We start from the raw sequence: 27,713 nt of genomic DNA on the forward strand, positions 1-27,713 counted from the left end.
GAGTCCGTTTCACTCAAATCAAGTAGAAATCTTTGGTTTTGCTCGAATCTCCCACTTTTTTTTAACAGCCCGGATGGCGGCGCTTTTGAATGACGTCAGAGCGGAGAGCCGTCGCGTGCTGTTTTGCGTCGCTCCCGCCATCTTTGCAGCCGGCGTCCAGGAGAGGAACACGTTGCTGTCGCGACCGTTGGGGGAAAAAAGAACTTTTACCCGCAATTATTTGTGTCTGAACGTCGTTTGTCGACTGTTTTTCTCCCAGCCGGGTACCGGGACCCGAAGAGGGGTGAGTTTCTAACTTATCGCCCCGGATTTTAGGCTCTTTTTCGGGGTTTTGTTGCCCCAAAAACGAGCGATGTTCCCGAATGGAGCAGCTGTCAAAGTGCGGGGCCTCCGCTGCTAATGTCGGATCCCAGTGTTAAGCTAACAGTTAGCTCACTTTTAAAGCTATTCACGGTGAATTAAAGCCTTATTTTAACCTTTTGAGGCGTCATTTATAGGTTTAAAGTTAAGTTTTGGACACTGTCGCTGTTTGAGTCCAGCCCTGAAAATGTGACGCTTTATCCAAATCACGCTTCACCAGAGTCCGTTCAGAAACCTGCTAATTTAAGAGTTAATTCCACTTAAACACACATTTAAACACTCAGGCTGACGGGTGGAGATGTGTAGTGGTGTTTAAGGGTCTGGTGGTGGATTCGGCGCATGAATGAGTCACAGACCAGCAGGTTATTTAAGGACAAACCCGAGTTTGCTGCTCGCCACCGCCCGTCACGTTGCTCCAGAGCAAAACACACTGAGCTTTATTTTTATTCTTATGTGTTTAAACTGGTGTGTGTGTGTGTGTGTGTGTGTGTGTGTGTGTGTGTGTGTGTGTTAAATATCAATTAATAAATCTATAAATAAATGAATACATAAGTGTGTAAATTCGTGATGATTGAACGAATAAGTCCATAAAATAAATGTGTAAATAAATAAATAAATGTGTAAATAAATAAAGTAATAAATAAATGTGTAAATACATTAATACATGTATAAGTAATTAAAGGAATAAAGCAATCAATATATAAATACAGAAATGAATGGGTAAATAAATGTATTAATACAGAAATTAATAATTACATGTATAAGTAAATAAAGGAATAAATGTGTAACTAGGAGTTCCTGCCTCATTAACACGTGGACACAAATACAGTAATAAATAAATGTAGCTGAACAAAAATCAAGAAACAAATGTTAAGCTTTTTATTTATTCATACATCTATTTTTTTAAGCATTTCTTTTATTTCTACATGTATTTATTTATTTCTGCATTTATTTATTTATTCGTTTAATTTATTAAAACTTAATTTAAAAGTGTGTCACGACGTTTCAATAATAAGTTTTAATCTGAAATAAATCCGTTTAAAGCCAAAGTCCCTTTGAATTTCTATTATTTTGACTTTAAATGCACATTAAAATATGTAAATATGTATTATTATTTCCATTATTATTATTTAATCATTTTTCAATATTTTTTAAATTATTAATGATATTATTGTCGTTATTATAATTTTTTAATCATTATAATTATCAATATAATAATGGAAATAATAATATTAATGGAAGTAAAATGATGAAATGTGCGTCAGTGTTTAAGAATATTTGACCTGATTTACTTTATTGGCGTTCTTCAGCGAGTGTTTGCATTAACACCCATCTGCAGTGTTCACCCCTGTCGTCCCGTTGACCCCGTGTGTGTGTGTGTGTGTGTGTGTGTCTGTGTGTCTGTGGCTCAGGTGCGAGCGTGCGTCGTCCCCGTGCTGCGTCATGGCGGATAAAAACACCAGGATCGCCATCGTCAACCACGACAAGTGCAAACCCAAGAAATGTCGTCAGGAGTGCAAGAAGAGCTGCCCGGTGGTCCGCATGGGTGAGTGACGGGGCCGCCGGGGTCCACGTGCAGAGCCCGCTCCACTGGGACATCACTGACTGTGTGTGTGTGTGCGCGTCTCTCTCTGTGTGTGTGTGTGTCTCTCTCTGTGTGTGTCTCTATCTCTGTGTGTGTCTCTCTCTCTCTCTGTGTGTGTGCGTCTCTCTCTGTGTGTGTGTGTCTCTCTCTCTGTGGCTGTGTGTGTCTCTGTGCGTGTGTGTGTGTGTGTGTTTCTCTCTCTATCTGTGTGTGTGTGTGCGCACGTCTGTGTGTGTGTGTGTCTCTGTGCGTGTGCGCGCGTGTGTGTGTGTGTCTGCAGGTAAACTGTGCATCGAGGTGACTCCACAGAGTAAGATCGTCTGGATCTCAGAGTCTCTGTGCATCGGCTGCGGCATCTGCATCAAGGTACAGACACGAGTATTTATAAAACATAGTAAAATAAATAAATATAAAGATTCAATGAAAAATAAATAAGCAAATAGTGGAAATGGAGATAAGAAAAATAAACAATAAAGATATTAATGAGTGAATAAATTCGAGGCAAAATAATAAAAAATAGTGAAATAAAATAAAACTGAAATGAGGGGAGAGTTCCTGATTCCTGTTTCTTTAATTGCTCCTCTTCCTGATTCTTGTTTCCATGTTTCTGTAATTGTTCGTCCTCTGTGTCGTTGCAGAAATGTCCGTTTGGAGCTTTGTCGATCGTCAACCTGCCGAGCAACCTGGAGAAGGAGACCACACACAGATACTGCGCCAACTCTTTCAAGCTGCACCGGTACGCCGCCGCAAAAAAAACACAACACACTGCTCCAGGATCTGTTTTTAATCGCTTTTGGATAAAAACTGTTCTTCAGTCTTTTCGTACGAGCATTCAGGGCGCACTCCCGCTGTGCCTCCGTACCGTGCCCCAGCACGTTTCACGGCTAAAGTCTGGTTCCTTTGACCAGTGAGAGTGCAACCGTACCGCGTCTAGGAGCGGCAGGCAGGCAAGAAGCATTCACCGAGGCCCAGGTAGTGTGAGTACAAACGGGCCTGGAGGGGGGGACAAGGACCCTAAAGCACGGGGCACGGGACGGAGGCACAGTGGGAGGGCGTCCTAAGAGAACTGAAACGTTTGCCCAAAGCCAATAACTCAAAGTGTGGGTGGTTTGGGTGGGACGAATCCCTCAGAATGTTTTTAGCCCGACTAAGACGCCGAGAGCTGTACAGTTCTTCCAGGCTGGGGAGCGAGTCTTTTCTGCTGCACATCACTGACACGTTGCGTTGCCGTGTGTGTGTTTGCTATAACTCTGTGTCCTGTGGCGTGCAGGCTGCCGATCCCCCGGCCCGGTGAGGTCCTGGGGCTGGTGGGGACCAACGGTATCGGCAAGTCCACGGCTCTGAAGATCCTGGCCGGCAAACAGAAACCCAACCTGGGCCGGTTCGACGTGAGTGTGTTTCTCTGTGATACGCTTCAGTTGCTGCGGCGACGAGATAACGGGCGGGCGGAGCGGCTCTGTTTCAACCGCTCCGTCGCTGCTTTTGCTTCCTGCCATGGGAAGTTTTTCAGTTTGTAAAAGTCTGTTTAAACTCAGCTGCAGTTTCATGTTCGTCATTAAACACTTAGAGTTAATAAAAGTCTTTAAATTGTCTCAGAAACACCGATTAATAATTATATAATTATTAATAATTAATGAAGTTTTAATGATGTTTTTTCACAGTTATGCTCAATAGTTCTACCCCAGGGTTCGTTCAGGTGCTCGAAATCCTTGAAAAGTGCTTAAATTTAGGATAAAATACTTAAAAAATGCGTGAAATTGTCTCCGTTTCTTAAACAAAGCTTTAGAAATATGATTTGACTTCTTATCCCTCTGGTGTTATGAGACATTTTTGGTGTTTATAGCGTAACACCGTCTCTTTCAACGTGATTTTAATGGAAAAAACAAAGATTAAATAATCACTTTAAATATTTATATGCATTTGTAGAAATATGTTGTTCACCACAGTTGTGAGGCTCTGGAAAAGCTTGAAAATAAACCATGAAAGTGCAGAAAAGTGCTGGAATTTGACCTTGTAAAAGGCGTCGGCCCCTGATTAACAGCCCTGCGAGCAAATACCAACATGCACATGTCTGTGTCATTGAACACAGCTGCCGTCACTTGATTCTGACGTTTCCTGGAAAGACGCAAATCAGAAAAAATAAACTACAATAATAATAATAATTATAATAATAATAATAATGATGAGGAAAAAATAAAAATTAAGCAAAAATAATTTTTAAAAAATAGCAAAATAAATGATTAAAAATTTAATAAATAAGAAAATAGTGAAAATGGGGAGGAAAAATAAAATAATAAAATAATGACCAAATTACATAAAAATTAACCAAAAATAATAATAAAAAATTGTAAAATAAATAATAATTAAAAAATAAATAAGAAAGTAGTGAAAATGGAGAGGAAAAAATAATATATATTATAAAAATTATAGAAAATAATGAGGAAAAAAAAGCAAAAATAATAAAGAATAGTAAAATAAATAAAATTTAAGCAAAATAATAAAAAATAGTAAAATAAATAAAAAATTAAGCAAAATAATAAAAAATAGTAAAATAAATAAAAATTAAGCAAAATAATAAAAAATAGTAAAATAAATAAAAATTAAGCAAAATAATAAAAAAGTCAAATAAATAAAAATTAAGCAAAATAATAAAAAATAGTAAAATAAAAAAAATTAAGCAAAATAATAAAAAATAGTAAAATAAATAATTAATAGAAATTGAAAAATAAACGTTTTCTCGTCAGTATTGTGTCTTTGTCTTGTCGAGTCGACGCGTGGGAGAGTGAGAAACCAAATTTGAACTAATGGCGCGGCTCTGTCGCCGTGGAAAACCTCACAGGTTCTGAGAAGTTTCACAAGTTGAAAAAACACTGAACCAGAACATGGTCTGCGTTGGTCGAAATAACGTGTCAACTCCTGCCTCCTGTGCGCTCCACCCAGGCGCCATCATGTGTTTGTTAAACGTCGTACATACGTTGATTGAAGTGTGACTTCCTCCCCCAGAACCCTCCAGACTGGCAGGAGATCCTGACCTACTTCAGAGGATCTGAGCTGCAGAACTATTTCACCAAAATCCTGGAGGACGACCTGCGGGCCATCGTCAAGCCGCAGTACGTGGACCAGATCCCAAAGACCGTCAAGGTGAACGCGCTTTACACTTCCTGTTCACGGCGCCGGGGAAAGTAACGCAAGTACTGATATATAAGGAGCAGAGAACAGACGCTACAGTGGAGGCTGGGGTTACGTTCTGCATCCATTAGATGGAGCTGCGCTAAAGGGAACATCAACAACACAGTCAGGGGAGGTCGTCTTGTTGCTTCCTCCACTTCGGCACCATTGATTGGTTCATGTTCAACTCTCTGACTGCTGCTCTGTTCCCGTGTTCTACTGCGTGACTAATGGCCTTGAGTGTAAACTCTGCGTCGTAAGCGTGTCTCTTAACAGGAGCCATTTTGGGCTCTTTACACAAACACACACATGGAAATGAAACGGCACGCTTCACGCAGTCGTATGTCTCAACATGCACCGCGCGTTACTTCTTCTACGGGGGAAAATAGAGTCGGCGGCTGCTCACCGTAGTTGGAGACCTGTTGTGGCTCAATATTGGTCCATATATAAGGAGCACCGCATTATAAGACGCACTGTCGGCTTTGGAGACATTTGAAGGTTTTTAGGTGCAACTTATAGAGCGGAGGATACGGTACATGTTTGCGATACTCACTTTAATTTGTACTTTTACTCAGTTTTTAGCGCAGAACTTTGATTTAAACAAAGTATTTTCACAGTTTGGTTCTTCTACTTAAAGACACTCGCACCCGAATACGTGAAAAATAACGAAACAAGAGAGAAAAGTCGAGTTCAACTCCTTTAAAACAAAACATTTAAATACTTGTTCGTCCTCTGATGATGTTGTTGTTGTTGTTCTAATGCAGGGGTCAGTCGGGGCCATCCTGAGCAGGAAAGACGACACGAACACACAGAGCATCGTCTGTGACCAGCTAGGTAACACACACACACACACACACACACATATGTTTTACAATAGAAAAACAGGAAATCAATTAGAACTTATAAAACCGTTGTGGGGGCTCGTCCAAGGGGTTGAAAGTTCCCAGAATAAAGAGTCTGTGTCGTGTTCGGATGAACTCAGACGCAAAATCATCCCAGGGTCTTCTTCAGCACTTTCATTCATCAAATACACCATGGAGACAGTTTTTTTTGTGTATGAACTTTTAATGGAGAAATCCAGGTGAGATGCTAACAGCCGGACGTGGCTAACAGTGGTTAGCTCGGGGCAGCACGGTGAAGGCATTCAAAGGTCTTTTTTAACCACTAATGCTGCTGAAAATAACAGCAAACCTCTGCAGCAGCATGAGAAGAGTCCCTACACACACAACAAGGCAGCAATGGGCTCCTTCCACTGTAATGGACTTTACTATGAGAGGAGCTGGTACAGGGGCCAGTAGGTAAGTCTTTAAAACACTCTTTAATAAACTCTGGCTTCACTGACGACGCTGATGATGCTTTTCTGTGTGTGTAGGGACTCTTCTCATGCTGCTGCAGAGGTTTGCTGTTATTTTCAGCAGCATTAGTGGTTAAAAAAGACCTTTGAATGCCTTCACCGTGCTGCCCCGAGCTAATCACTGTTAGCCACGTCCGGCTGTCTCAGAAAATGTCTCGATGGCTTATTTGATAAGTGTAAGTGGAAAACACCCTGTGGTGACTTTGTGCTGGAATTCCACTTTAAGGTAAAATAATACGCTTGGATGTGAACCAACACGCTCCTTAGATCCACCTCTGGAGGGCGCTGTGCTCGGCGCAGAGCTCCTCAGCAGCTTGCTGGCTGCACAGTTGGAGGTGCTTGAGTCATTGGTGTGTGAGAGCAGTGCACCTGTCCCCCAGCCCGACCGCAGCACCGGCAACCCCGTCCTCCACAGACGGGGAGCTCCCGGCGCTGCACAGCTGAGGGACGGACACGTTACACTGTTAATGCATCAGAGACATTCGTTGTTTAGTCATCCTCATCGTCTGTCTTTGGTTTAGTTCATTTCCTGCCTGACACAGACGCTGTACATGCGTTTAAAACTGCGCTGCTTGTGATTGGCTGTTTGTTGTTGTTGCCGGGCAGATCTGACTCACCTGCGAGAGAGGAACGTGGAGGATCTGTCGGGAGGCGAGCTGCAGCGGTTCGCCTGCGCCGTCGTCTGCATCCAGAGAGCCGACATGTGAGCGAACAGGAAACAGGAAGCTGAGTTTAACCGGGAACACCCGAACGCCTCACGCTGACGTTTTTGTCTCTCTGTCGCCGCAGCTTTATGTTCGACGAGCCGTCCAGTTACCTGGACGTGAAACAGAGGCTGAAGGCCGCCATCACCATCCGCTCGCTCATCACCCCGGACAGGTAACGCCGCGCACACGCCTCACGCTCACGCGCTAGCGTTTGACTTGATACCACGCATAAAAATAATAAATAAATAAAGATCCTGTTTACTTAAACAGGACTTCTTCTTTATTAAAATGCTGTTTCTATAACAGACACAATATAACAGAACAGGAGGGAGGGAGGAAAAGAGAGGGAGGAAAAAAGAGGGAGGGAGGGATGGAGGAAGAGAGAGAGAGGGAGGGAGGAAGTGAAGAGGCTCAGGCACTACCAGGTGAGGGAGGGAGGGAGGGAGGCGGATGGATGTGAACCAACACGCTCCTTAGATCCACCTCTGGAGGGCGCTGTGCTCCGCGCAGAGCTCCTCAGCAGCTTGCTGGCTGCACAGTTGGAGGTGCTTGAGTCATTGGTGTGTGAGAGCAGTGCACCTGTCCCCCAGCCCGACCGCAGCACCGGCAACCCTGTCCTCCACAGACGGGGAGCTCCCGGCGCTGCTCAGCTGAGGGACGGACACGTTACGCTGTTTAGTCATCCTCATCGTCTGTCTTTGGTTTAGTTCATTTCCTGCCTGACAGACACGCTGTACATGCGTTTCTGTTGTTGGAGGAAAAGGGAGAAAGGAGGAGGGAGGGAGGAAAAGAGATAGCGGTCAAAAACTATAAAGCCTCTCCGACTAGCAACACACACCTGTCTGAAGACACACACACTAATCAACTAACTTACTCTCTGTCTGTCTGTCTGTCTGTCTCTGTGTGTGTGTGTGTGTGTGGTTGTGTGTGTGTGTGTGTGTGTGTGTGTGTGTGTGTGTGTGTGTGTGTCAGGTACATCATCGTGGTGGAGCACGACCTGAGTGTGTTGGATTACCTGTCTGACTTCATCTGCTGTCTGTACGGCGTCCCCAGTGCGTACGGCGTCGTCACCATGCCCTTCAGCGTCCGAGAAGGTCTCTCACACACACACACACACACACAGAAACATACACACTCACACACACACTTACACTCTCTCACACACTTACACACACATACTTACACTCTCTCACACACTTTCACACACACACACAAGAGACGACAGAAGGGATGCTTCAGACACCCAGTACCTAACTTCTTCTCCTCCTCCTCCTCCTCCTCCTCTTCTTCTCCTCCTCCTCTTCCTTCTTCTCCTCCTCCTCTTCCTTCTCCTCCTCCTCCTCTTCTTCTCCTCCTCCTCCTCTTCTTCTCCTCCTCCTCTGCAGGCATCAACATCTTCCTGGACGGTTACGTTCCCACGGAGAACCTCAGGTTTCGTGAGACCTCGCTGGTGTTTAAGGTCGCAGAGACGGCGAACGAGGAGGAAGTGAAGAGGCTCCGGCACTACCTGGTGAGGGAGGGGGGGGGGGGGGGGGAGAGGGAGGGAGGGAGAGAGAGGGAGGGAGGAAGTGAAGAGGCTCCGGCACTACCTGGTGAGGGAGGGAGGGAGAGAGAGAGAGGGAGGGAGGAAGTGAAGAGGCTCCAGCACTACCTGGCGAGGGAGGGAGGAGACTCAGGCACTACCAGGTGAGGGAGGGAGAGAGGGAGGGAGGGAGGAAGTGAAGAGGCTCCGGCACTACCAGGTGAGGGAGGGAGAGAGAGGGGAGGGAGGAAGGGAGTGAAGAGGCTCAGGCACTACCAGGTGAGGGAGGGAGGGAGGAAGTGAAGAGGCTCAGGCACTACCAGGTGAGGGAGGGAGGGAGAGAGAGGGAGGGAGGAAGTGAAGAGGCTCCGGCACTACCAGGTGAGGGAGGGAGGGAGAGAGAGGGAGGGAGGGAGGAAGGAAGTGAAGAGGCTCCGGCACTACCAGGTGAGGGAGGGAGGGAGGGAGGAAAAGAGAGGGAGGGAGGAAGGGAAGAGGCTCCGGCACTACCAGGTGAGGGAGGGAGGGAGGGAGGAAAAGAGAGGGAGGGAGGAAGGGAAGAGGCTCCGGCACTACCTGGTGAGGGAGGGAGGGAGAGAGAGGGAGGGAGGAGACTCAGGCACTACCAGGTGAGGGAGGGGGAGAGAGAGAGAGAGGGAGGGAGGAAGTGAAGAGGCTCCGGCACTACCAGGTGAGGGAGGGAGGGAGGCGCTTGGATGTGAACCAACACGCTCCTTAGATCCACCTCTGGAGGGCGCTGTGCTCGGCGCAGAGCTCCTCAGCAGCTTGCTGGCTGCACAGTTGGAGGTGCTTGAGTCATTGGTGTGTGAGAGCAGTGCACCTGTCCCCCAGCCCGACCGCAGCACCGGCAACCCTGTCCTCCACAGACGGGGAGCTCCCGGCGCTGCTCAGCTGAGGGACGGACACGTTACGCTGTTAATGCATCAGAGACAATCAGTGTTAATGCATCCTCATTGTCTGTCTTTGGTTAGTTCATTTCCTGCCTGACAGACACGCTGCACATGCGTTTCTGTTGTTGTTGTTGTTGATGATGTCATCATTGTTGTTGTTGATGATGTCATTGTTGTTGTTGTTGTGGTCCAGTACCCAGAGATGGTGAAGACGATGGGCGAGTTCACTCTGGAGATCAAAGAGGGGGAGTTCACGGACTCTGAGATCATGGTGATGCTCGGGGAGAACGGTGAGAAGACACTCCGATCTGTGTGTGTGTGTGTGTGTGTGTGTGTGTGTGTGCGTGTGAGAAAGTGCAGTGTCAGCGCGTGCACAGGTCATTTCCTGCGCCGCGTTCTTCTTCTTCACATCTGGATAAAAGTTTCGACTCTAGTTCTCCGTGTTGTTGTGGCGTCTGTTCGACCACACGTCAGAGAAAGGGCTCAAATTTCTCCTGTTTTTCGTACTCGCGCCCCCAGAACACGGCGGTCGTCTGAGGGGGCGTGGCCTCTTATGTGACGTGTTGTCGCTCTCTTCTGTGAAACATGCGGTTTCAGAAATACGGCGTCTCAGTTTAACATTTGTGTGTTTGTGTGTCTGCAGGCACGGGGAAGACCACCTTCATCAGGATGTTGGCGGGAGGACTCAAACCTGACTCTGGAGGTGAGACACACACACAGAGACACACACACTGTCACACTCACTCAGACAGACACACACACAAACACAGACAATCACACACACACACACAAACACAGACAAACACACACACACACACACACACACTCACTCACTCACTCACTCACTCACACAGACACACACTCAAACATACACACACACACACACACACAGACAAACATACACACACACACACACACACAGACAAACATACACACACACACACTCTCTTGCACACACTCAGACACACACACTCTCTCTCTCTTTCTCTCTCTCTCACACACATAGACACACACACACTTACACACTCACACACACACACTCACTCTCTCTCTCTCTCTCTCTCTCACACACACACTCACACACACACTCACCTGCGCTCTCTCCTCCAGGTGAGGTTCCCATCCTGAACGTGAGCTACAAGCCTCAGACCATCAGCCCCAAGTTCAAGGTTTGTTTCTTTAATTTCAATTTAATAAATAATAAAGTTTTTAATATTTAACTTTATTTATTTATTCATTTACTTACTGTGTGTGTGTGTGTGTGTGTGTGTGTGTGTGTGTGTGTGTGTGTGTGTGTGTGTGTGTGTGTGTGTGTGTGTGTGTGTGTGTGTGTGTGTGTGTGTGTGTGTGTGTGTGTGTGTGTGTGTGTGTGTGTGTGTGTGTGTGTGTGTGTGTGTGTGTGTGTGTGTGTGTGTGTGTGTGTGTGTGTGTGTGTGTGTGTGTTGCAGGGCAGTGTCAGAGCTCTGCTGCATGAGAAGATCAGAGACGCCTACACTCACCCTCAGTTCATCACCGACGTCATGAAGCCGATGCAGATCGAGAGCATCATCGACCAGGACGTAAGGACGCACGCTGGGGGGGGGGGGGGGAAGGGAGGGAGGGAGGAAAAGGGAGGGAGGGGGGGAAGAAAAGTGAAGGAGGAAGGAAAGGAGGGGAGGGAGCAAAGGAAAAGGGAGAGAGGGAGGGAGGAAGGACAAAATGAGGGGGGAGGAAGTAAAGAGAGTGAGGAAGGAAAGTGAGGGAGGATGGGAAGGAAAGTGAGGGAGGGAGGGAGGAAGGAAGGAAAAGGGAGGGAGGAAGGAAGGAAAAGTGAGAGAGGGAGGAAGGAAGGAAAAGTGAGGGAGGGAGGAAGGAAGGAAATGTGACAGAGGGAGGAAGGAAGGAAAAGTGAGGGAGGAATGGAGGAAAAGGGAGGGAGGGAGGGAGGAAGGAAAAGTGAGAGAGGGAGGAAGGAAAAGGGAGGAAGGGAGGAAGGAAGAGAGAGAGAGAGGGAGGAAGGAAGGAAATGTGAGGGAGGAAGGAAGGAAAAGGGAGGGAGGGAGGGAGGAAGGAAAAGGGAGGGAGGGAGGGAGGAAGGAAAAGTGAGAGAGGGAGGAAGGAAGGAAAAGGAGAGAGGGAGGAAGGAAGAGGAAGTGAGGGAGGGAGGGAAGGAAAAGAGGGGAGGGAGGAAAAAGGAGGAAGGAAGGAAAAGTGTACGTTTTCCACCTCCAGCACCCTTCCTGCCTGTGGACGCAGTGACTCACCCCTCTCTCCTCTCCTCTCCTCTCTCTCCCCCCCCCCCCCTCTCCTCTCCATCCCTCCCCCCCCCCCCCTCTCCCTCCCCCCGTCTCCCCCTCAGGTGCAGAACCTGTCGGGGGGAGAGCTGCAGCGAGTGGCTCTGACGCTGTGTTTGGGGAAACCAGCGGACGTTTACCTCATCGACGAGCCGTCGGCCTACCTGGACTCAGAGCAGAGGCTGATGGCTGCCAGGGTCATCAAGAGGTGAGACACACACACACACACACGCACGCAGAGAGAGACACACACACACACACGCACACAGAGAGACACACACACACACGCAGAGAGAGAGACACAGAGAGACACACACATACACACAGAGAGACACACACGCACACACACACAGAGACACACACACACACACACAGAGACACACACAGACACACACACAGATACACACGCACATACACATACACACACACACACAGAGACACACACACACAAGCCCGACACACGCACACAGACGCACGCACACACACACACACAGATACACACACAAGCTTAAGGACTCACACACACACACATCCCCAAGGACACACACATACATGCCCAAGGACACACACACCCGTGTCCTCACCTCCTTCATCCTCACTTCCTTCATCCTCACCTCCTTCCTTCCTTACCTCCTTCATCCTCACCCCTTCATTCTCACCTCCTTTATCCTCACCCCCTTCATTCTCACCTCCTTTATCCTCACCCCCTTCATTCTCACCTCCTTTATCCTCACCCCCTTCATTCTCACCCCCTTCATTCTCACCTCCTTTATCCTCACCCCCTTCATTCTCACCTCCTTTATCCTCACCCCCTTCATTCTCACCTCCTTTATCCTCACCCCCTTCATTCTCACCTCCTTTATCCTCACCCCCTTCATTCTCACCTCCTTTATCCTCACCCCCTTCATTCTCACCCCCTTCATTCTCACCTCCTTTATCCTCACCCCCTTCATTCTCACTTCCTTATCCTCACCCCCTTCATTCTCACCCCCTTCATCCTCACCCCCTTCATTCTCACCTCCTTTATCCTCACCCCCTTCATTCTCACTTCCTTCATCCTCACCTCCTCACCTCCTTCCTTCCTTACCTCCTTCATCCTCACCCCCTTCATTCTCACCCCCTTCGTCCTCAACTTCTTCATCCTCATCTCCTTCATCCTCAACTTCTTCATCCTCACCTCCTTCATCCTCAACTTCTTCATCCTCGCCTCCTTCATCCTCACCTCCCTCATCCTCACCTCCTTCATCCTCACTTCCTTCACTACATCCTCACTTCAATCTCACTTCCTTCCTCCCTCTTTTCCTTCCCTCCCTCTCTTCTCCCTCTCCCTCGCTTTCTCCCCCATTCCTCACTCTTTCCTCCAACTCTCTCACATCCTCCTTCCTTTCCTCATTTCCTTTCCTCCTTCCCTCACATCATGTCCGTGTGTCCGTCTGACTCTGGCGTCTCTCTCCGCAGGTACATCCTCCACGCCAAGAAGACGGCGTTCGTGGTGGAGCACGACTTCATCATGGCGACGTACCTCGCCGACAGAGTCATCGTGTTCGACGGTATTCCTTCCAGGAGCACCGTGGCCAACACGTAAGACGCGCCTCAGCCCTTCAGTGTTCACGTACGTCACCATGACCACGAGTTAACCGTGTCCTCTGCGTCCGTCAGTCCTCAGGGTCTGCTGGCGGGGATGAACCGCTTCCTGTCGCTGCTGGAAATCACCTTCAGACGAGACCCCAACAACTTCAGGCCGCGCATCAACAAGCACAACTCCATCAAGGTGCGATTCACGCCTCACTTCCTTCACTACATCCTCACTTCCTTCACTACATCCTCACTTCCTTCACTACATCCTCACTTCCTTCACTACATCCTCACTTCCATCATTTCATCCTCACTTCCTTCACTACATCCTCACTTCCTTCACTACATCCTCACTTCCTTCACTACATCCTCACTTCCTTCACTACATCCTTACTTCCTTCACTACATCCTTACTTCCTTCACTACATCCTCACTTCCTTCACTTCATCCTCACTTCCTTCACTACTTCCTCACTTGCTTTACTACACCCTCACTTCCTTCACTACTTCCTCACTTCCTTCACTACGTCCTCACCTCCTTCATTTCATCCTCACTTCCTTCCCTACATCCTCACTTCCTTCCCTACATCCTCACTTCCTTTATTACATCCTCACTTCCTTCACTACATCCTCACTTCCTTCATTTCATCCTCACTTCCTTCCCTACATCCTCACTTCCTTCCCTACATCCTCACTTCCTTTATTACATCCTCACTTCCTTCTCTACATCCTCACCTCCTTCACTACATCCTCACTTCCTTCATTTCATCCTCACTTCCTTCCCTACATCCTCACTTCCTTCCCTACATCCTCACTTCCTTCACTACATCCTCACTTCCTTCATTACATCCTCACTTCCTTCCCTACATCCTCACTTCCTTCCCTACATCCTCACTTCCTTCATTACATCCTCACTTCCTTCATTACATCCTCACTTCCTTCACTACATCCTCACTTCTTTCATTACATCCTCACTTCCTTCCCTACATCCTCACTTACTTCCCTACATCCTCACTTACTTCCCTACATCCTCACTTACTTCCCTACATCCTCACTTCCTTCCCTACATCCTCACTTCCTTCCCTACACCCTCACTTCCTTCCCTACATCCTCACTTCCTTCATTTCATCCTCACTTCCTTCATTTCATCCTCACTTCCTTCACTACATCCTCACTTCCTTCATTTCATCCTCACTTCCTTCCCTACATCCTCACTTCCTTCCCTACATCCTCACTTCCTTTATTACATCCTCACTTCCTTCTCTACATCCTCACCTCCTTCACTACATCCTCACTTCCTTCATTTCATCCTCACTTCCTTCCCTACATCCTCACTTCCTTCCCTACATCCTCACTTCCTTCACTACATCCTCACTTCCTTCATTACATCCTCACTTCCTTCCCTACATCCTCACTTTCTTCCCTACATCCTCACTTCCTTCATTACATCCTCACTTCCTTCATTACATCCTCACTTCCTTCACTACATCCTCACTTCTTTCATTACATCCTCACTTCCTTCCCTACATCCTCACTTACTTCCCTACATCCTCACTTACTTCCCTACATCCTCACTTCCTTCCCTACATCCTCACTTCCTTCCCTACATCCTCACTTCCTTCCCTACATCCTCACTTCCTTCCCTACACCCTCACTTCCTTCCCTACATCCTCACTTCCTTCATTTCATCCTCACTTCCTTCATTACATCCTCACTTCCTTCCCTACATCCTCACTTCCTTCCCTACACCCTCACTTCCTTCACTTCATCCTCACTTCCTTCCCTACATCCTCACTTCCGTCCCTACACCCTCACTTCCTTCCCTACATCCTCACTTCCTTCCCTACATCCTCACTTTCTTCCCTACATCCTCACTTCCTTCATTTCATCCTCACTTCCTTCACTACATCCTCACTTCCTTCATTTCATCCTCACTTCCTTCATTTCAGCCTCACTTCCTTCATTTCATCCTCACTTCCTTTTCTACATCCTCACTTCCTTCATTTCATCCTCACTTCCTTCACTTCATCCTCACTTCCTTCACTACATCCTCACTTCCTTCATTACATCCTCACTTCCTTCATTTCATCCTCACTTCCTTCACTACACCCTCACTTCCTTGATTTCATCCTCACTTCCTTCACTACATCCTCACGTCCTTCACTACATCCTCACTTCCTTCACTACACCCTCACTTCCTTCACTTCATCCTCACTTCCTTCACTACATCCTCACTTCCTTCTCTACATCCTCACTTCCTTCACTACACCCTCACTTCCTTCACTTCATCCTCACTTCCTTCACTACATCCTCACTTCCTTCACGTCATCCTCACTTCCTTCCCTACATCCTCACTTCCTTCACTACATCCTCACTTCCTTCACTACATCCTCACTTCCTTCCCTACATCCTCACTTCCTTCCCTACATCCTCACTTCCTTCACTACATCCTCACTTCCTTCATTACATCCTCACTTCCTTCCCTACATCCTCACTTCCTTCCCTACATCCTCACTTCCTTCCCTACATCCTCACTTCCTTCCCTACATCCTCACTTTCTTCCCTACATCCTCACTTCCTTCCCTACATCCTCACTTCCTTCACTTCATCCTCACTTCCTTCCCTACATCCTCACTTCCTTCCCTACACCCTCACTTCCTTCATTTCATCCTCACTTCCTTCACTACATCCTCACTGCCTTCTCTACATCCTCACTTCCTTCACTACACCCTCACTTCCTTCACTTCATCCTTACTTCCTTCCCTACATCCTCACTTCCTTCACGTCATCCTCACTTCCTTCCCTACATCCTCACTTCCTTCACTACATCCTCACTTCCTTCACTACATCCTCACTTCCTTCCCTACATCCTCACTTCCTTCCCTACATCCTCACTTCCTTCATTACATCCTCACTTCCTTCATTTCAGCCTCACTTCCTTCATTTCATCCTCACTTCCTTCATTTCATCCTCACTTCCTGCACTACATCCTCACTTCCTTCTCCACATCCTCACTTCCTTCATTTCATCCTCACTTCCTTCATTTCATCCTCACTTCCTTCACTACACCCTCACTTCCTTCATTTCATCCTCACTTCCTTCACTACATCCTCACTTCCTTCTCTACATCCTCACTTCCTTCATTTCATCCTCACTTCCTTCCCTACACCCTCACTTCCTTCACTTCATCCTCACTTCCTTCACTACATCCTCACTTCCTTCTCTACATCCTCACTTCCTTCACTACACCCTCACTTCCTTCACTTCATCCTCACTTCCTTCACTACATCCTCACTTCCTTCACGTCATCCTCACTTCCTTCCCTACATCCTCACTTCCTTCACTACATCCTCACTTCCTTCCCTACATCCTCACTTCCTTCCCTACATCCTCACTTCCTTCATTACAGCCTCACTTCCTTCATTTCAGCCTCACTTCCTTCTCTACATCCTCACTTCCTTCATTTCATCCTCACTTCCTTCATTTCATCCTCACTTCCTGCACTACATCCTCACTTCCTTTATTTCATCCTCACTTCCTTCATTTCATCCTCACTTCCTTCTCTACATCCTCACTTCCTTCATTTCATCCTCACTTCCTGCACTACATCCTCACTTCCTTTATTTCATCCTCACTTCCTTCATTTCATCCTCACTTCCTTCACTACACCCTCACTTCCTTCATTTCATCCTCACTTCCTTCACTACATCCTCACTTCCTTCTCTACATCCTCACTTCCTTCATTTCATCCTCACTTCCTTCACTACACCCTCACTTCCTTCATTTCATCCTCACTTCCTTTTCTACATCCTCACTTCCTTCATTTCATCCTCACTTCCTTCACTACATCCTCACTTCCTTCATTTCATCCTCACTTCCTTCTCTACATCCTCACTTCCTTCATTTCATCCTCACTTCCTTCTCTACATCCTCACTTCCTTCACTACACCCTCACTTCCTTAACTACGTCCTCACTTCCTTCCCTACACCCTCACTTCCTTCCCTTCACCCTCACCTCCTTCACTACATCCTCACTTCCTTCCCTACACCCTCACTTCCTTCATTTCATCCTCACTTCCTTCCCTACACCCTCACTTCCTTCCCTTCACCCTCACCTCCTTCACTTCATCCTCACTTCCTTCCCTACACCCTCACTTCCTTCCCTTCACCCTCACCTCCTTCACTTCATCCTCACTTCCTTCCCTACACCCTCACTTCCTTCCCTACATCCTCACTTCCTTCACTAAGTCCTCACTTCCTTCTCTACATCCTCACTTCCTTCCCTACATCCTCACTTCCTTCCCTACACCCTCACTTCCTTCCCTACACCCTCACAGTTGTCTAACGCGGCTGAACTCTGTTTCCAGGACACGGAGCAGAAGAAGAGTGGGAACTACTTCTTCCTGGACGACTAAGGCGACTTCCTGCGTGACCAACTGTGACTTTCCTCCGCGGCTTCAGGGGGCGTGGCGATCACCGCGGCGTGGCGTGGCGTTCGAACGCGCAGCCGTGACCAACATCAACACATCCAAGCGGGCTGCGTTCAACAAACAGCAGAAATGTTTTAAAGCAAATCTCATAAGAAACTTCAAAGATCTCCAACCCCATCAGCCTCTCGTGCACCGGGCTGCGTTCAGCAGCCGCCGCCATGTTGTGAAACGTTTAATTGCATTCTGTGTCGTCGGCCTGAACACGCCGGGCTGCGTTCACGAGCCGGCGGCGTTGTGGAACATTAAGCAGCGTATTTTAACTCATGCATTTACAACCAATGATAATAAAGTGAAGCTACCTGATCCCAGACGACGTCCTGTCTTCATTTCTGTGATTTAACCAACTTCACATTCAAATCACCTGTTTTTGTTTATATATTTATTTATTTACGCATCAAAGGCTTCAAATCTGTGCTGCTGTGTGAATGTTACGTAGCTGCAGCGGGTCCAGTTCCTCCCACATCAGATAACGAGGCTGAAAGCACACAATTGTTTAAGATCAAAGGGTTCCTGACGTCCGATCGCAACGAAACCAGCACGAGTGAACTCAGCACCCACGAAATAGGGGGGGTAGCCCAAGTTTCAAGTCTCTAAAATAACCCTAACCCTAATCTCAACCCTAACCCTAACCCTAACCCTAACCCCAACCCCAACCCTAACCCTAATCCCAAACCTTAGCCCTATTTTAAATAGGCCATAACTTTTGATAGGAACGTCGTAGAGACTCCATCTTGGTACCGATGGAAAGCGCGTGGCCATAAATAGGGGGGTAGGCGAAGTCTCAACAAATGAGCACCTAAGGGAAAAAAAATAGGCACATAATTGTTTAAGATCAAAGGGTTCCCGACGTCCGATCGCAACGAAACCAGCATGAGTGAACTCAGCACCCACGAAATAGGGGGGGTAGCCCAAGTTTCAAGTCTCTAAACTAACCCTAACCCTAACCCTAACCCCAACCCTAACCCTAACCCCAACCCTAACCCCAACCCTAACCCTAACCCCAACCCCAACCCTAACCCTAATCTCAAACCATAACCCTATTTTAAATAGGCCATAACTTTTGATAGGAACGTCGTAGAGACTCCATCTTGGTACCGATGGAAAGCGCGTGGCCATAAATAGGGGGGTAGGCAAAGTCTCAACAAATGAGCACCTATGGAAAAAAAGATAGGCGCACAATTGTTTAAGATCAAAGGGTTCCCGATGTCCGATCGCAACGAAACTAGCACGAGTGAACTCAGCACCCACGAAATAGGGGGGGTAGCCCACGTTTCAAGTCTCTAAAGTAACCCTAACCCCTAAACCCTAACCCTAATCTCAACCCTAACCCTAACCCCAACCCTAACCCCAACCCTAACCCTAACCCCAACCCTAACCCTAACCCTAACCCCAACCCCAACCCTAACCCTAATCTCAAACCTTAACCCTATTTTAAATAGGCCATAACTTTTGATAGGAACATCGTAGAGACTCCGTCTTGGTACCGATGGAAAGCGCGTGGCCATAATTAGGGGGGTAGGCGAAGTCTCAACAAATGAACACCTAAGGAAAAAAAAATAGGCACACAATTGTTTAAGATCAAAGGGTTCCCGACGTCCGATCGCAACGAAACCAGCACGAGTGAACTCAGCACCCACGAAATAGGGGGGGTAGCCCAAGTTTCAAGTCTCTAAAGTAACCCTAACCCCTAAACCCTAAACCCTAATCTCAACCCTAACCCTAACCCCAACCCTAACCCTAACCCCAACCCCAACCCTAACCCCAACCCTAACCCCAACCCTAACCCTAACCCTAACCCCAACCCTAACCCCAACCCTAACCCCAACCCTAGCCCCAACCCTAACCCCAACCCAGACCCTAACCCCAACCCCAACCCTAACCCTAACCCCAACCCCAACCCCAACCCTAACCCCAACCCTAACCCCAACCCTAACCCCAACCCTAACCCTAATCTCAACCCTAACCCTAACCCCAACCCTAACCCCAACCCTAACCCTAACCCCAACCCTAACCCTAACCCTAACCCCAACCCCAACCCTAACCCTAATCTCAAACCTTAACCCTATTTTAAATAGGCCATAACTTTTGATAGGAACATCGTAGAGACTCCGTCTTGGTACCGATGGAAAGCGCGTGGCCATAATTAGGGGGGTAGGCGAAGTCTCAACAAATGAACACCTAAGGAAAAAAAAATAGGCACACAATTGTTTAAGATCAAAGGGTTCCCGACGTCCGATCGCAACGAAACCAGCACGAGTGAACTCAGCACCCACGAAATAGGGGGGGTAGCCCAAGTTTCAAGTCTCTAAAGTAACCCTAACCCCTAAACCCTAAACCCTAATCTCAACCCTAACCCTAACCCTAACCCCAACCCTAACCCTAACCCCAACCCCAACCCTAACCCCAACCCTAACCCCAACCCTAACCCTAACCCTAACCCCAACCCTAACCCCAACCCTAACCCCAACCCTAACCCCAACCCTAGCCCCAACCCTAACCCCAACCCAGACCCTAACCCCAACCCCAACCCTAACCCCAACCCCAACCCCAACCCTAACCCCAACCCTAACCCCAACCCTAACCCCAACCCTAACCCTAATCTCAAACCCTAACCCTAACCCTAATCTCAAACCTTAACCCCATTTTAAATAGGCCATAACTTTTGATAGGAACGTCGTAGAGACTCCATCTTGGTACCGATGGAAAGCGCGTGGCCATAAATAGGGGGGTAGGCAAAGTCTCAACAAATGAGCACCTAAGGAAAAAAAAATAGGCACAAAATTGTTTAAGATCAAAGGGTTCCCGACGTCCGATCGCAACGAAACCAGCATGAGTGCACTCGGCACCCACTAAATAGGGGGGGTAGCCCAAGTTTCAAGTCTCTAAACTAACCCTAACCCCTAAACCCTAGCCCTAACCCTAACCCTAACCCCAACCCTAACCCTAATCTCAAACCTTAACCCTATTTTAAATAGGCCATAACTTTTGATAGGAACGTCGTGGAGACTCCATCTTGGTACCGATGGAAAGCGCGTGGCCATAAATAGGGGGGTAGGCAAAGTCTCAACAAATGAGCACCTATGGAAAAAAAGATAGGCACACAATTGTTTAAGATCAAAGGGTTCCCGATGTCCGATCGCAACGAAACAAGCACGAGTGAACTCAGCACCCACGAAATAGGGGGGGTAGCCCAAGTTTCAAGTCTCTAAAGTAACCCTAACCCCTAAACCCTAGCCCTAACCCTAACCCTAACCCCAACCCTAACCCCAACCCTAACCCCAACCCCAACCCTAACCCTAATCTCAAACCTTAACCCCATTTTAAATAGGCCATAACTTTTGATAGGAACGTCGTAGAGACTCCATCTTGGTACCGATGGAAAGCGCGTGGCCATAAATAGGGGGGTAGGCGAAGTCTCAACAAATGAGCACCTAAGGGAAAAAAAATAGGCACATAATTGTTTAAGATCAAAGGGTTCCCGACGTCCGATCGCAACGAAACCAGCATGAGTGAACTCAGCACCCACGAAATAGGGGGGGTAGCCCAAGTTTCAAGTCTCTAAACTAACCCTAACCCCTAAACCCTAACCCTAACCCTAACCCTAACCCCAACCCTAACCCTAACCCTAACCCCAACCCTAACCCTAACCCCAACCCTAACCCCAACCCCAACCCTAACCCCAACCCTAACCCCAACCCTAACCCTAACCCCAACCCCAACCCTAACCCTAACCCTAACCCCAACCCTAACCCCAACCCTAACCCTAACCCTAACCCCAACCCTAACCCTAACCCCAACCCCAACCCCAACCCTAACCCTAACCCCAACCCTAACCCTAACCCCAACCCTAACCCTAACCCCAACCCTAACCCTAACCCTAATCTCAAACCTTAACCCTATTTTAAATAGGCCATAACTTTTGATAGGAACGTCGTAGAGACTCCGTCTTGGTACCGATGGAAAGCGCGTGGCCATAAATAGGGGGGTAGGCGAAGTCTCAACAAATGAGCACCTAAGGGAAAAAAAATAGGCACATAATTGTTTAAGATCAAAGGGTTCCCGACGTCCGATCGCAACGAAACCAGCATGAGTGAACTCAGCACCCACGAAATAGGGGGGGTAGCCCAAGTTTCAAGTCTCTAAACTAACCCTAACCCCTAAACCCTAACCCTAACCCTAACCCTAACCCCAACCCTAACCCTAACCCTAACCCCAACCCTAACCCTAACCCCAACCCTAACCCCAACCCCAACCCTAACCCCAACCCTAACCCCAACCCTAACCCTAACCCCAACCCCAACCCTAACCCTAACCCTAACCCCAACCCTAACCCCAACCCTAACCCTAACCCTAACCCCAACCCTAACCCTAACCCCAACCCCAACCCCAACCCTAACCCTAACCCCAACCCTAACCCTAACCCCAACCCTAACCCTAACCCCAACCCTAACCCTAACCCTAATCTCAAACCTTAACCCTATTTTAAATAGGCCATAACTTTTGATAGGAACGTCGTAGAGACTCCATCTTGGTACCGATGGAAAGCGCGTGGCCATAAATAGGGGGGTAGGCAAAGTCTCAACAAATGAGCACCTATGGAAAAAAAGATAGGCACACAATTGTTTAAGATCAAAGGGTTCCCGATGTCCGATCGCAACGAAACCAGCATGAGTGAACTCAGCACCCACGAAATAGGGGGGGTAGCCCAAGTTTCAAGTCTCTAAACTAACCCTAACCCTAACCCTAACCCCAACCCTAACCCTAACCCCAACCCTAACCCCAACCCTAACCCTAACCCCAACCCCAACCCTAACCCTAATCTCAAACCATAACCCTATTTTAAATAGGCCATAACTTTTGATAGGAACGTCGTAGAGACTCCATCTTGGTACCGATGGAAAGCGCGTGGCCATAAATAGGGGGGTAGGCAAAGTCTCAACAAATGAGCACCTATGGAAAAAAAGATAGGCGCACAATTGTTTAAGATCAAAGGGTTCCCGATGTCCGATCGCAACGAAACTAGCACGAGTGAACTCAGCACCCACGAAATAGGGGGGGTAGCCCACGTTTCAAGTCTCTAAAGTAACCCTAACCCCTAAACCCTAACCCTAATCTCAACCCTAACCCTAACCCCAACCCTAACCCCAACCCTAACCCTAACCCCAACCCTAACCCTAACCCTAACCCCAACCCCAACCCTAACCCTAATCTCAAACCTTAACCCTATTTTAAATAGGCCATAACTTTTGATAGGAACATCGTAGAGACTCCGTCTTGGTACCGATGGAAAGCGCGTGGCCATAATTAGGGGGGTAGGCGAAGTCTCAACAAATGAACACCTAAGGAAAAAAAAATAGGCACACAATTGTTTAAGATCAAAGGGTTCCCGACGTCCGATCGCAACGAAACCAGCACGAGTGAACTCAGCACCCACGAAATAGGGGGGGTAGCCCAAGTTTCAAGTCTCTAAAGTAACCCTAACCCCTAAACCCTAAACCCTAATCTCAACCCTAACCCTAACCCCAACCCTAACCCTAACCCCAACCCCAACCCTAACCCCAACCCTAACCCCAACCCTAACCCTAACCCTAACCCCAACCCTAACCCCAACCCTAACCCCAACCCTAACCCCAACCCTAGCCCCAACCCTAACCCCAACCCAGACCCTAACCCCAACCCCAACCCTAACCCTAACCCCAACCCCAACCCCAACCCTAACCCCAACCCTAACCCCAACCCTAACCCCAACCCTAACCCTAATCTCAACCCTAACCCTAACCCCAACCCTAACCCCAACCCTAACCCTAACCCCAACCCTAACCCTAACCCTAACCCCAACCCCAACCCTAACCCTAATCTCAAACCTTAACCCTATTTTAAATAGGCCATAACTTTTGATAGGAACATCGTAGAGACTCCGTCTTGGTACCGATGGAAAGCGCGTGGCCATAATTAGGGGGGTAGGCGAAGTCTCAACAAATGAACACCTAAGGAAAAAAAAATAGGCACACAATTGTTTAAGATCAAAGGGTTCCCGACGTCCGATCGCAACGAAACCAGCACGAGTGAACTCAGCACCCACGAAATAGGGGGGGTAGCCCAAGTTTCAAGTCTCTAAAGTAACCCTAACCCCTAAACCCTAAACCCTAATCTCAACCCTAACCCTAACCCTAACCCCAACCCTAACCCTAACCCCAACCCCAACCCTAACCCCAACCCTAACCCCAACCCTAACCCTAACCCTAACCCCAACCCTAACCCCAACCCTAACCCCAACCCTAACCCCAACCCTAGCCCCAACCCTAACCCCAACCCAGACCCTAACCCCAACCCCAACCCTAACCCCAACCCCAACCCCAACCCTAACCCCAACCCTAACCCCAACCCTAACCCCAACCCTAACCCTAATCTCAAACCCTAACCCTAACCCTAATCTCAAACCTTAACCCCATTTTAAATAGGCCATAACTTTTGATAGGAACGTCGTAGAGACTCCATCTTGGTACCGATGGAAAGCGCGTGGCCATAAATAGGGGGGTAGGCAAAGTCTCAACAAATGAGCACCTAAGGAAAAAAAAATAGGCACAAAATTGTTTAAGATCAAAGGGTTCCCGACGTCCGATCGCAACGAAACCAGCATGAGTGCACTCGGCACCCACTAAATAGGGGGGGTAGCCCAAGTTTCAAGTCTCTAAACTAACCCTAACCCCTAAACCCTAGCCCTAACCCTAACCCTAACCCCAACCCTAACCCTAATCTCAAACCTTAACCCTATTTTAAATAGGCCATAACTTTTGATAGGAACGTCGTGGAGACTCCATCTTGGTACCGATGGAAAGCGCGTGGCCATAAATAGGGGGGTAGGCAAAGTCTCAACAAATGAGCACCTATGGAAAAAAAGATAGGCACACAATTGTTTAAGATCAAAGGGTTCCCGATGTCCGATCGCAACGAAACAAGCACGAGTGAACTCAGCACCCACGAAATAGGGGGGGTAGCCCAAGTTTCAAGTCTCTAAAGTAACCCTAACCCCTAAACCCTAGCCCTAACCCTAACCCTAACCCCAACCCTAACCCCAACCCTAACCCCAACCCCAACCCTAACCCTAATCTCAAACCTTAACCCCATTTTAAATAGGCCATAACTTTTGATAGGAACGTCGTAGAGACTCCATCTTGGTACCGATGGAAAGCGCGTGGCCATAAATAGGGGGGTAGGCGAAGTCTCAACAAATGAGCACCTAAGGGAAAAAAAATAGGCACATAATTGTTTAAGATCAAAGGGTTCCCGACGTCCGATCGCAACGAAACCAGCATGAGTGAACTCAGCACCCACGAAATAGGGGGGGTAGCCCAAGTTTCAAGTCTCTAAACTAACCCTAACCCCTAAACCCTAACCCTAACCCTAACCCTAACCCCAACCCTAACCCTAACCCTAACCCCAACCCTAACCCTAACCCCAACCCTAACCCCAACCCCAACCCTAACCCCAACCCTAACCCCAACCCTAACCCTAACCCCAACCCCAACCCTAACCCTAACCCTAACCCCAACCCTAACCCCAACCCTAACCCTAACCCTAACCCCAACCCTAACCCTAACCCCAACCCCAACCCCAACCCTAACCCTAACCCCAACCCTAACCCTAACCCCAACCCTAACCCTAACCCCAACCCTAACCCTAACCCTAATCTCAAACCTTAACCCTATTTTAAATAGGCCATAACTTTTGATAGGAACGTCGTAGAGACTCCGTCTTGGTACCGATGGAAAGCGCGTGGCCATAAATAGGGGGGTAGGCGAAGTCTCAACAAATGAGCACCTAAGGGAAAAAAAATAGGCACATAATTGTTTAAGATCAAAGGGTTCCCGACGTCCGATCGCAACGAAACCAGCATGAGTGAACTCAGCACCCACGAAATAGGGGGGGTAGCCCAAGTTTCAAGTCTCTAAACTAACCCTAACCCCTAAACCCTAACCCTAACCCTAACCCTAACCCCAACCCTAACCCTAACCCTAACCCCAACCCTAACCCTAACCCCAACCCTAACCCCAACCCCAACCCTAACCCCAACCCTAACCCCAACCCTAACCCTAACCCCAACCCCAACCCTAACCCTAACCCTAACCCCAACCCTAACCCCAACCCTAACCCTAACCCTAACCCCAACCCTAACCCTAACCCCAACCCCAACCCCAACCCTAACCCTAACCCCAACCCTAACCCTAACCCCAACCCTAACCCTAACCCCAACCCTAACCCTAACCCTAATCTCAAACCTTAACCCTATTTTAAATAGGCCATAACTTTTGATAGGAACGTCGTAGAGACTCCATCTTGGTACCGATGGAAAGCGCGTGGCCATAAATAGGGGGGTAGGCAAAGTCTCAACAAATGAGCACCTATGGAAAAAAAGATAGGCACACAATTGTTTAAGATCAAAGGGTTCCCGATGTCCGATCGCAACGAAACCAGCACGAGTGAACTCAGCACCCACGAAATAGGGGGGGTAGCCCAAGTTTCAAGTCTCTAAAGTAACCCTAACCCCTAAACCCTAAACCCTAATCCCAACCCTAACCCTAACCCCAACCCCAACCCTAACCCCAACCCTAACCCTAACCCCAACCCTAACCCTAACCCTAACCCCAACCCCAACCCCAACCCTAACCCTAGCCCCAACCCTAACCCTAACCCTAACCCTAACCCCAACCCCAACCCTAACCCTAGCCCCAACCCTAACCCTAACCCTAACCCCAACCCCAACCCTAACCCTAGCCCCAACCCTAACCCCAACCCCAACCCTAACCCTAATCTCAAACCGTAACCCTATATTAAATAGGCCATAACTTTTGATAGGAACATCGTAGAGACTCCGTCTTGGTACCGATGGAAAGCGCGTCGCCATAATTAGGGGGGTAGGCGAAGTCTCAACAAATGAACACCTAAGGAAAAAAAAATAGGCACACAATTGTTTAAGATCAAAGGGTTCCCGACGTCCGATCGCAACGAAACCAGCACGAGTGAACTCAGCACCCACGAAATAGGGGGGGTAGCCCAAGTTTCAAGTCTCTAAAGTAACCCTAACCCCTAAACCCTAACCCTAACCCCAACCCCAACCCCAACCCTAACCCCAACCCCAACCCTAACCCTAACCCCAACCCCAACCCTAACCCTAACCCTAATCTCAAACCTTAACCCTATTTTAAATAGGCCATAACTTTTGATAGGAACGTCGTAGAGACTCCATCTTGGTACCGATGGAAAACGCGTGGCCATAAATAGGGGGGTAGGCGAAGTCTCAACAAATGAGCACCTAAGGAAAAAAAAATAGGCACAAAATTGTTTAAGATCAAAGGGTTCCCGATGTCCGATCGCAACGAAACAAGCACGAGTGAACTCAGCACCCACGAAATAGGGGGGGTAGCCCAAGTTTCAAGTCTCTAAAGTCACCCCAACCCCAACCCTAACCCTAACCCCAACCCTAACCCTAACCCCAACCCCAACCCTAACCCCAACCCTAACCCCAACCCTAACCCTAGCCCCAACCCTAACCCCAACCCCAACCCAGACCCTAACCCCAACCCCAACCCTAACCCTAACCCCAACCCTAACCCCAACCCTAACCCTAACCCCAACCCTAACCCCAACCCTAACCCCAACCCTAACCCTAGCCCCAACCCTAACCCCAACCCCAACCCAGACCCTAACCCCAACCCCAACCCTAACCCCAACCCTAACCCCAACCCTAACCCTAATCTCAAACCCTAAC

At 48.2% G+C, this 27,713-nt stretch overlaps 2 protein-coding genes across 2 annotated transcripts in view; both read left to right on the top strand.

Moving 5' to 3' along the window:
• LOC310963915 (ATP-binding cassette sub-family E member 1-like) overlaps positions 1 to 295 on the top strand; it is a gene marked incomplete at its 3' end in the record, with an annotated part of 12,989 nt that extends 12,694 nt beyond the window's left edge. The window contains exon 16 of the mRNA XM_083936872.1: positions 260 to 295. Within this exon, the coding sequence (XP_083792998.1) occupies positions 260 to 295 (36 nt within the window). The remainder of the gene's footprint in view (positions 1 to 259) is intronic.
• Positions 152 to 18,238, top strand: LOC310964186 (ATP-binding cassette sub-family E member 1). The gene is made up of 19 exons (XM_083937228.1): positions 152 to 283; positions 1,773 to 1,906; positions 2,226 to 2,311; positions 2,584 to 2,681; positions 3,216 to 3,333; positions 4,949 to 5,086; positions 5,878 to 5,947; positions 7,074 to 7,170; positions 7,257 to 7,346; positions 8,147 to 8,268; positions 8,560 to 8,684; positions 9,801 to 9,897; positions 10,251 to 10,310; positions 10,718 to 10,776; positions 11,056 to 11,166; positions 11,946 to 12,088; positions 13,339 to 13,461; positions 13,540 to 13,651; positions 17,822 to 18,238. The coding sequence occupies exons 2-19, from the start codon at positions 1,804 to 1,806 to the stop codon at positions 17,867 to 17,869; spliced, it is 1,800 nt and encodes a 599-aa protein (XP_083793354.1). The 5' UTR covers positions 152 to 283; positions 1,773 to 1,803; the 3' UTR covers positions 17,870 to 18,238.
• The last annotated feature ends 9,475 nt before the right edge of the window (positions 18,239 to 27,713 follow it).

Source organism: Echiichthys vipera (assembly GCF_963691815.1).
Source record: "Echiichthys vipera genome assembly, chromosome: 22".
Classification (NCBI taxonomy): domain Eukaryota; kingdom Metazoa; phylum Chordata; class Actinopteri; order Perciformes; family Trachinidae; genus Echiichthys; species Echiichthys vipera.

Excerpts from the sequence above, each read along its gene's own strand:
- LOC310964186 (XM_083937228.1), top strand. The coding sequence starts at position 1,804 with ATGGCGGATAAAAACACCAGGATCGCCATCGTCAACCACGACAAGTGC. Across the intron at positions 2,312-2,583 it reads GCTGCGGCATCTGCATCAAG|AAATGTCCGTTTGGAGCTTT; the intron begins GTACAGACACGA and ends GTGTCGTTGCAG. Across the intron at positions 2,682-3,215 it reads AACTCTTTCAAGCTGCACCG|GCTGCCGATCCCCCGGCCCG; the intron begins GTACGCCGCCGC and ends TGTGGCGTGCAG.